The following is a 10,506-nucleotide window of genomic DNA, read 5'->3' on the forward strand; positions in this document are numbered from 1 at the left end:
TGAAACCTGGGACGGCACAGGGGAGCCCCGTCGCGTCGGGGTTAAACTCCTGGTTTAAACACTGAAACTAGTTAATGCCCGATAATTACCCGGTGACGTCCGATCGCCCTTGTTCCCGGGGGGAAATTAACCCCGGGTCGTTCGTCTCTTGGGCGCGCCCAGCAGGTAACGCGGCAGCGCAGGGGAAAAAATGGCATGCGTTTTGTGTGTTCCCGTTTGATTGCACTTGGTTACAGGCTGCGTGTAGCTGTAAGGCACACGCTGCTTTAAAGGCCTCTGCAGCTACAGCTGCCTCTTTTTATCAGATTCAGGCTAACTGGCTTAATATGACAAATTTGGGTCAGGATTTAAAGCCATCTCCTTTAAAAAACCTGCTGCATTAATAAGTAAGCACTAGTTTTAGCTTTTTATTTTTTAGTAACGCTGCTCTGTATTTGAGCTGCGGCAGTAAAGAGCGGGTCCATATATTATTTTAGCAGGAGTGTGCCCACCCGGTGGCCCCATGCAGCCCCCCTGCAGCTCCCTGTATTTGACTGGGTGCCACCGTGGCCTGTTGGTGAGGCAGGTGACCTGCTGACAAGCAAGTGCCCTGCTGAAGCCCCTGTCGTGGGTGTGGAGGAGCTGGTGCGCCAGCCTTGGCCCTGCCCAGTGGTGGGACCAGACCAGCTCCTGATATGGTGATGGCAGAGCCAAGGCAAGAGAGAGGACTTGCAGCACTGTGCTGAGGGTTCACTGCCTCGCCCGGTCCTGTCCTCCCGCCTGAAGTACTCGTGCCCAGCAGCAGCCTTTTGCGAGGACTTGATGTAGCACAGGGCACACGGGGTCTGGTGGTGTTACCTTCAAGGCAGGTGGTGGTGTGGTACGTTTTGCTCAAACAGTACATCTTGCCCTGACAGTCTTAAATACCCCGAGACTGGTAACGGGTAGGTGGAGGTAGAACGATGAGTCTTGATGGCAGACTCCTGTTCTGAGGTTTCTAGACTATTCGGTCTGATATAAAGGTTGGGGTGATGATATCCTTAACATGGTAATAGTAGGACATACGCTTTCTCCCATAGAAGAATAAAGCTGTTAATGCTCATTGTTGGCACCTTGAGCTAGCTGGTGATTGAAGACCCAGGGGAAGTTTTGCAGCAATACTGGAGTGCCTCACAGTCCACAGTGGAGCAAATTCATATTCATTAGCAGCTTAATCTAGAAAAGCCCACTAGAGGCATTCACAAAGTGAATGTATTTCTGTGCCCTGTCTGCTGTAACTCATACTATTCCTGATTACAGACACAGAAACTGTCTCCCTTTCTGCAGCATTCGTAATAGGCTACCAAGTAAAAAGCAGGTTATTAATTTAGCATACTTGTGATGATTTTCACATTGGCTGCTTTATTGTTGTGTTTGTGTCTTTTTTTTCTCCCAGTTACAGGAATGTGCTTGAAGTGATTGATTTCCACCATGTTCTCACAGTGCTCGCACAATGTTTTAAAGATTGCAAATCTTCATCTCCAGAGCCTGAACTTAAATCTGTGTTTACAAAACCACAGAAGAGCTTTCAGCAAGTCATTGCCTGCATGTCGAAGGAGAGTAGTTGTTACAGGTATTGGCTTAGTGTCACCTCTTGGTGTAGGGACTCAGTTTGTGTGGAACCGTCTTCTCCAAGGAGACAGTGGGATTATTTCACTAGATGGGGAAGAATACACAGGCATCCCATGTAAAGTTGCTGCTTGTGTGCCAAGGGGAAGCAAGAAGGGTCAGTTCAGTGAAGAAAGCTTTGTGTCCAAGTCAGAGATCAAATCCATGAGTTCTGCCACTGTGATGGCCATTGGTGCAGCAGAGCTAGCCATGAAGGACTCCGGCTGGTCTCCCCAGTCTGAACAGGATCGCCTAAGTGCCGGTGTGGCAATTGGAATGGGAATGGTTCCATTGGAAGAGATTTCTGATACAGCTGCTGTATTTAAAACAAAGGGTTATAACAAGGTCAGCCCATTCTTTGTCCCAAAGATTTTAGTCAATATGGCAGCAGGCCAGATCAGCATTAAATACCAACTGAAAGGGCCGAATCACGCCGTGTCAACTGCTTGTACCACAGGCGCGCATGCCGTTGGAGACTCCTTTAGATTTATTGCTGCTGGTGATGCTGATGTCATGTTGGCAGGAGGGACGGAGGCTTGCATTAGTCCTTTGTCTTTGGCTGGATTTGCAAGAGCCCGGGCCCTCAGCACGAGTTTTAACTCAAGCCCAAAAATGGCCTGTCGACCATTTGATTCACAGAGAGAAGGGTTTGTAATGGGAGAGGGTGCTGCTGTGCTGGTCTTGGAAGAGTATGAACATGCTGTGCAGAGAGGTGCTAGGATCTATGCAGAAGTTTTAGGTTATGGACTGTCTGGTGATGCTTGCCACATAACAGCACCTAATCCGGAGGGAGATGGTGCATTCAGGTAAGAACTATTTGTTGATTTTGACTACTTCATATTTTAATTATAGTGGGTACATGTGTTTCTCAGAATTAATATTCCAAAAGCCTGAAAAATTAGTCTGAAAAATGAACGATCATCTGGATAAGTTTAGCCCCTTTTTTAAGTAACAAGTTGAAGGCCAGTTCTTGCTGGAATCAGCCTTTCTGCGTAGAGATATGAAAACTTCCTCTATGTGAAAATATTTTCCATTTGGTGCCTACAGCTGTTCACTCAAAGTCTCAATGGAAACCTCATTTTTTAAGATTTTTGTAGGAAAACGGAACCCTTTCCAAGTTCTTCTTCTGCCCTTGTCCACAGGGAAGAGAGACCCAGCTGCAAAAGCAGTTCGTGTCATTTGTTGTGGTCTGAAAGGGGAGTAGCGCTCCTAAAGACATACCCAGTGATGAAAGCCATAGAGCACTTGGAGGATCTGGTTTCTTAAGAGTAGTTACCATGCATGTAATTAGTGTTAATTGTGACTGTTCTTAGTTAGAAAAGACTTTGGCTCTTCACAGGGAAAGTATTTGGGTCATACACCTGTGCTGCAGTCACGTTTGAGTACTTCGTTCTGATGCAGCTAAGAGTATTGGTGGAGAAATATACTTTAAAAATCTTATCAAAACTAGTTCACGACTAGATGATATTTATCTATATCATTGACCTAACTGTGAGTTAAATTACATATGTAAACATATGGTGAGCTTTGTATTGGCTGAGTACTATTGCTGATTTTGGAATCTTTAGTATTAGTTTGCATTATTCTGAATGTATGTGAATCTTTAATAACAAAATTCAATATAGCACTTCACAAATAGATTAAAGTTCTGTGTGCTATTGTAAAGCTGTGGTTGCATCTTTATTGGATTAACAGATTTTTCAAAAAGTGTAATATATTTCATTGTTCTGCAGACTTAGGTGTGAGTTATCAGGAGTGTCTTATCTCAGATTTTTGGACTTGTTTACCCTTGACATGATGTGGCAATATATTGTAACAGAATTTTGTATATTTTATGATTGCAGTAGCATATAAATTAAATTCACAGTGGGAAGCAGTTGCAAGTTAATCTTGGTATCTCCAAAATGTTGAGCCTTTCCACCTCTGAGATGAAATAATACATTTTAATACAGTCTTCAAACCAGTATTTCATTACTGCAGTGGTATATGGATTAAATCTGAAATGTATATGCTTTCGTTGCTTTTCTGGAGGAATTTTATTTGCCACGTCAAAAAGTCTCAGGGGAATATATTTGCTGTCATCTTCTAATAACTACTTTGTCTGGAGACTAACGCATATGTTGGAATAAACCTGCAGGAAAGGAGAGGCAAAGCCAGACTCAACAGTGTGGATATAATGTATTCTACACAATTAATCTGCTGTCTCCTTAAGTAAATAAGTTATTTGCAGCTGACGTATTTAGCTAAAGTGATGTATCTGTTTACCTCACAGTTGATCAGTCATCTTTTTTGCCTCAACATTGGCTTACTGTGTAGTGACAGTGAGCATCAGTGTCCCCTAAACTAAGCTGGATGCTTCTGAGGGCAGAAGGCTGTGTTGGAGATACTTAAATTTGTCTGGCAGCTGTCTGCATGGCTTTTTTGAGCTTCTTTTTAATTTTCTTATTTTTCCTAAGTTTCAAAAGAGGCAGTGGTTCTTTTCTCAGAGATACGTCATTAAGCTCTGTGTGCAAGGAGATGCGTCATTCATCTCTTTCTTTCTGTGGGAAACCTGTGAGAAAATCACAGTAAGGGGCTGTTTCAATCTTTCTGTGATTTTCATAGAATCATAGAACGGCCTAGGCTGGAAGGGACCTTAGAGATCATCTAGTCCAACCTTCTTGTCACGGGCAGGGACGCCTCTCAACTAGATCAGGCAACACGTGGGGATCCAACCCACAACCTTGGTGTTATCAGCACCAGGCTCTAACAGATTTTCATTAAAAAGTTTGTTTTATAGAGGCAGTCACAGTCCACAGGTCATCAGGAGCCAGAGTGGAACATACGATGTCAGACTAGAAAAATGTGACCTCCAGTAAATTTAATTTTATAGATAAGAATTTGTGGTGTCTCTTTGCTGCTGCAGGGGCGGGCACATCTAGCCTCTGGAAAGCACACAAAAGAAGCTCATGAGGAGAATGGCCACAGACTTTTCTTTCATTTCCCAATATTTTTGTTTGATAGCTCGATTTTTATTTCTGATTTCCTAATACTGTAAATATGAGGGGGGGGGAAATGTAAAAACTAAGGAATCTTCATTTACAATGGGAAGGGGATTCCCTGGGCAGTTGTACTGAATGTTACATTAACACATTGCTATTTTAGAAAAATGGAGGGAACCTATGTTTTTGTAATAATTTCAGGTAGTTATTTCTCATTCAAATGCTTTCAAATTTTGCGCTGAAAACAGTCTTTGATATATTGTAGTAGATACAGTGTAGTCTGCAGAGATTGTTTATTTGGGGTTTTTTTTGTGTATTTTTCCCAACTGGAATTTTTAGCAGCAAGCATCTGATTTTATAGTGGGCCTCACCACTGCTGTCTTTCTTGACTGGCGAAATGTAGATGCTGGTGTATTTAGTTAGATGAATCCATTCCTTGTCATCTACATCACTGATAAAGTATGCCATGCAAATTTTGACTCTTGAGAAACATTTTAAAACACCCTGTACTTTTGCTTGTAGTTTGTCCATATGTGTTAGTGACAAAAATACAGTGGGAAATTCAGCATTCTGCCTTGTGTTTGTTTATTTTTTTTCCCTAGGTGTATGTCTGCCGCAATAAAGGATTCTGGGATCAAACCTGAAGACATAACATACGTCAATGCACACGCAACTTCTACACCTCTAGGAGATGCTGCTGAGAATCAAGCAATCAAGAGACTTTTTAAGGATCACTCACGTAATATTGCAGTTTCCTCTACAAAAGGAGCAACGGGACACCTCTTGGGGGCTGCAGGAGCTATAGAAGCAGCTTTTACTGCACTGTCTTGTTATAATGGAATTTTGCCACCTACTCTAAACTTACAGAAAGCAGAGGCAGAGTTTGATCTCAATTACGTTCCGTTAGTAGCTCAAGAGTGGAAAACTGAAAAACGGCGAATAGCACTCACAAATTCATTTGGCTTTGGTGGTACTAATGCAACTTTGTGCTTTGCGAGCGTTTAAATTATGCCATGCATATTGTGAAAAGTGGCACTGACGATGATTTTCTGTATTGCCGCCCTTGATGTGCACTGTGATTTTTTTCTCAGCTTTGAGAATTGCTTGTTTGATGCATCAAACATTCTTTCAGAAAGAGGGAACATTTTACTCATTTTAATAAAAATAAAGACCTGTTCTTTATCTGGTAAAGAAATTTTTGTTCTTGACTAGGAGACATTGATCATTCTGTGTTTTTACTTCATTAGACTAGATTTTTCGTATGCATGTGGCACAGAAATTGCTCAGAAACATTTATGCAGAAAGGAGGCTGGCTAGCAAGTCGTGACTTGGAGACTTACTGTGTGATGGTACAAGGTTCGTGACTGAGCCCTCCATTCCCTGTGTAATTTTGCCTTTTCTCCTCATTGTAAGTTGTTCCAAATGTCATTGGCTTAAGCACATTCTTCCACACAGATGACATTCTGGAGTCTAGTGGAGGAGATTGTAACCTTTCTGACAGCGGTTAATTTTCTTTTCAGTTTTGTTCATTTTCATATATTGTTACCTCATGAGCAATGGCACAGAGTCGGTGAAGTATGCGTATGGCATGGCCTATACATCTTCGATGTGGTACAGGGATCCAATTAGTAGGTGATGTTTTGTTATAAAATTTTGGACAAGAATAGCAAGGTAGGTATTCAAGTATGGCACCGAGGATTTGAAAAATGGTTACACAGGAAGGAAGAAGACTCTTGAAACCGCTGGCTGTTCTGCCAAAATGGAAAAAATAGAGATAGGCAAACTCGGAAAAACAAGGAATCTTTTGGCAAAAAAAAAAAAGAAATGCATATGTAAGAAATAAATCTCAGTCTTGTGGGGAGGATGAGAAAGGGGAAGAAAGAGAATAGGAAAATGAATTATACTTAAAGCTGACATATTGATGGTGGTTTCAGTTGTCTTGTAAAGAACAAGAAAAGAACTTTGCTTGTTCGTTCTGCCACCAGTCAGCATTTTAACCAAGGTAGTGCCTTGATTGAGAGCACAGATGTGAGTGAAGTTGGACATTGCTATTGGTAGGTTAGATTATTAAAAGACTTTTCACTGGTTTTCTTTTGGAAAATATGTCAGTTGTAGTCTTTGACCTGTGTAAGTAAAGACAAAGTAACTCACTGAATTTAAAATAAAGGACATATAAAGTAGCTATATTAGTAAGTAAATTTTATTCTGGTAAGAGGTTACTAATGGGCTATTACAAGGCTTAGCAGTACCCTGAACTCTCATTATTTATACAAATGGTCTGAATGCTGATAGGGAACAGCATAATTTTTGCATTTACTGTCTTTAATGAATAGAAAGTAAGAGAGAATGATGAGAAAAATGCAGTCGGAGAATGATTAAAATTCTTTCAAGAGCTGAGCTCATACAGAACAATGCAGTCCAAAACAGATTAATGAAAAAAAAGCAAAATAATATATTGCCAAAGGGAAAATGTAAAAGCATACAAAAGAGAGAGGGTATGAGAAGGTACTGTCGGGAAAAATACCTACAGACCTCTTAGCTTGTGATAATAGTGTCAGTACAGTGGATGAGCATCTGGATTGCATGCAATATAAAATGCAGAATATAAAATTCAACATTACTGTCTGCAAAATATATGCAAAAAAAGGAGTTGATGTAAAGAATTCAGCCTCCAGGAGAGAGCTAGCAGCAGGGCTGTGAATCTGGAGAACATCATCCAGTGAGTTTCTTTTGGACATAGTATTTCTTCAGGATTTTGTAATCCAGGGTGGACTATTGGAAGACTAGGTAGTGCTGCGTTATCGTGGACCTGATGTGTAGTCTTAACTCGCTCAATCTTGTTGGATGACTTCAGACCTGCAATTAATAGTGTGAGAGATATGCTTCCCTGTCCCTCTGCTATCTCTGGTAGCAGAGATCATGGCCCCAGGAGTGTTGAATGCAGACTCTTGTGTACCAACCTTGAAAAGGCAGATGATATTGTCACACAGAAAAATGGAACAGAAACTGAAATGATTAAAAGATCTTTCTGATCACTTCAGCTCATTGTGATTTTCTCATCTCCTGCAGGTAACCTTTAAACTATGAAAGCTTTGTGATATAGTTATTTTAGGTGTTTTGATTGTGGATAATTCTAACAGGCCTAGATGCAGTAGTACAGTGTGCCCTGTAGGGAATTCAGGTTTTTTTAGAAAGAGAAATAGAGCCAAAATTTAGCTGATGTCGATTTGTGTTTTGCTTTTATAGGTTTCATTTTTATGTCCTTGTTTAGAGTTATCTCTTTTTATCACATACCTCACTGAACTGGTCAGGGATGACTGGATATTTCTATCAAGATCGTATCAGTTCTTCAATTTAATCAACACAGATTGGCTGATCTGAGATTAGAAATAATTCTGTATATATCACATTTTAGGAAAATACCTTTAGGTCCCATTTTTTTGAGAAGATGACAGACTCCCATTTGATTTTGTCACACCATCAGTGACAGAAAAAATAGGATGAAGGCAACTTTGTGGCCTAAGCAGAATGTCTAACTTTTTTAACAATTCACAATTAATTTTAGCTTGCTAGAAAGCCAACTCTCTACCTGGGCTTATTCAGCTATAAATAAATACAGACACATTATATTTGTCAATACTCTTGACTTAGATGATGGTTAGATCACATTTTATGAGAACTTAATGCAGATCACCATGAAATTCCAAAAGGTTCACATACTTTTTCTTGAAATTGTATGCCGGTATCAATTGCTTGTAGTCAATATCTCTGTGTAATGTTAGTGTGTGTATTGGGTTTGCTTGGACAGGTTTTGGTACTGGGAAGGCTGTAGGGGTGGCTAATATACAAAAAAAAAAACTGGTAGTCCGTAAGGTTATTGCAGCCCAAGGTCTCTGGCAAAATATGCTAATAGGAGTGAAGTGAAATAAAATAGTAATAAGAAGGATTGAAAAAAGACCTATGTTTGTAAAGAGTACAGGAAATGCAAAATAGGAGCTGGAATTGAAAAAAAGAGTATTTTTTCATGTGGGTCTTGTAGTTCTCCTAGAATGCTATAAAGCAGATCAGATATATCAGTATGTTAGCTAATATAATTCTGCAGTTTCCCTTTTTTGTCATCGTCAGGATCTTAGTATTAAGTGTTACTGCTGTAAGCAGTGATAAGCTGTTGTTTGATGCCTAAGGTACTGTTTGCTGGAGTTCGAATTGTCATCAAGTGTGTTCTAGGCTGAAACAAAACATAAAAGTTATCCTAGGACTTAATTTAGGAGTTAATTCTCATGAAGTTTTGAGTTTGCTGGAAGAAAGAAAGGAAAAAAGCTGGGCTTGATATGGAATATTAGTAGAAAATAAGTTCTGAAAAGATTTCAGAAAAGAATAATTCTATGTGCTATTTAATTTTTTTTTTGAAAGGAGTTGCTAGAAGTTTCTATTTTTTTTCTTGAGGACTTTTTTCCAGGAACAGTGTCCATAGCCTAGGGAGGTATACATGCAGCTGTCTGTATTTAATATGAAATTTTTTGAATGCTGTCTTGAATCACCTAGGCATGCTCACGGAATTCTCTTAGGAAAATCAGATGTCATTTGGGTAGCGGAACCAGCAGGTTCAAACACCTCCACAATTGTTCCTGTCAGCAGCCAGCCAACTTCTCTAGGGTTGGTGACCACCTTAAGGCCCTTGCACGTGTGCAGGAGGCCAGGACAGTACAGCCGAGGTTGTGCTTTGAGGGTCTAGACCTAAAAAACGTCGATCTGCACCCAGGCTGGCGTGTATGAAGAGAAATACTGCAGGCAGCACTACCCCAAAACCAGCCTCTGGAGCCAGGCTTGTCCCGATGCTGCCTTTTAGCCATCCCTGGCTTACACATGAGAAAGTGCCTAGGCACTTAACACTGATTAACTCATCCCAGTGACGGGGATGACTGGGAGGTAGGGAGGACACTGGGAAACCAAGATGTCCCCACTCATTCACTGACCTGCGTGCATGGCTGTCACTTGCACAAGCTTATATTGGAGCGTGGGAGAGGGAATCAGAGGAGAAGGTTCCCACTAGTCATCTGGCACATTAAGTAAAGTGCAAGTGACTTCAGGCGGATGGGAGCATTGCCTCCCGTGGGAGAGAAGAGGAATGAAGGGACACAAATGGAGAGATAGAGGAAGGGCTAGGAAGAAGCACACAATATCAGGTATAGGGGTAGATGGTGGAGCCCAGAGGAGCTGTAGTAGGGAAATCAGAAGATGAACAAGTGTAGTCAAGAAGATTTGTTCTGGGGTTTGACTGCTGGGTGGGGGATGTTAGCAATTTCCACTCTTCACATCAGAACATGAGGGAATCACCTCCGTCCCCCTGTTGGGAAAGGGAGGAGAATGAGAACCTTTGTCATGTTTTTGTCAGTGCTTTTTTCCACATCAGTGTAGACAAATTACTTGTAACACCTGCTGTTCTTGACAGAGTATGTGGGTATGGAATTTGTAGTAATAGCTCTCATTAAATTTCTTCAATAACAAAGAGAGAGGAAATGACCTTTACTCGAGGGATTCAGATGTGTTTAGAATAAATAAATAATAATTTAAAAAATTTAAAACACAGAAGTGTCAAGTGAAGTGGATTCCTGATTCTGTTGGCAAATCGTACATGGAGTCTACCACTGCAACAAAGTGAAGAAGTAGTAGCTTTTCTATTCACATGTGGCTTGTAATTCAGCTATATGAGGTGGAGTGTGAGTAGAGGACATCTTTGTTATGTGTTAGGCAGCTAGAATGTGTGTGGAAGAGTCTTCAGGATGACAGTGGCTGAAGCCCTTTAAAATAACAGAACATGCTCCCCCAGAGGAAACTGTAATATCCAACAAACTAGGTGAAGTTAGCACTGGATGCGTTTGGGATTCTCTCCAATGTC

At 40.9% G+C, this 10,506-nt stretch overlaps 1 protein-coding gene across 1 annotated transcript; it reads left to right on the forward strand.

Moving 5' to 3' along the window:
• Positions 1-1,449: 1,449 nt before the first annotated feature.
• OXSM (3-oxoacyl-ACP synthase, mitochondrial) lies at positions 1,450-5,672 on the forward strand. The gene is made up of 2 exons (XM_009864952.1): positions 1,450-2,432; positions 5,210-5,672. Exons 1-2 carry the CDS (start codon positions 1,450-1,452, stop codon positions 5,610-5,612), a joined length of 1,386 nt encoding a protein of 461 aa, XP_009863254.1. The 3' UTR covers positions 5,613-5,672.
• Positions 5,673-10,506: the final 4,834 nt, after the last annotated feature.

The sequence above is a fragment of the Apaloderma vittatum genome, unplaced genomic scaffold, assembly GCF_000703405.1.
Source record: "Apaloderma vittatum isolate BGI_N311 unplaced genomic scaffold, ASM70340v1 scaffold11982, whole genome shotgun sequence".
Lineage (NCBI taxonomy): Eukaryota > Metazoa > Chordata > Aves > Trogoniformes > Trogonidae > Apaloderma > Apaloderma vittatum.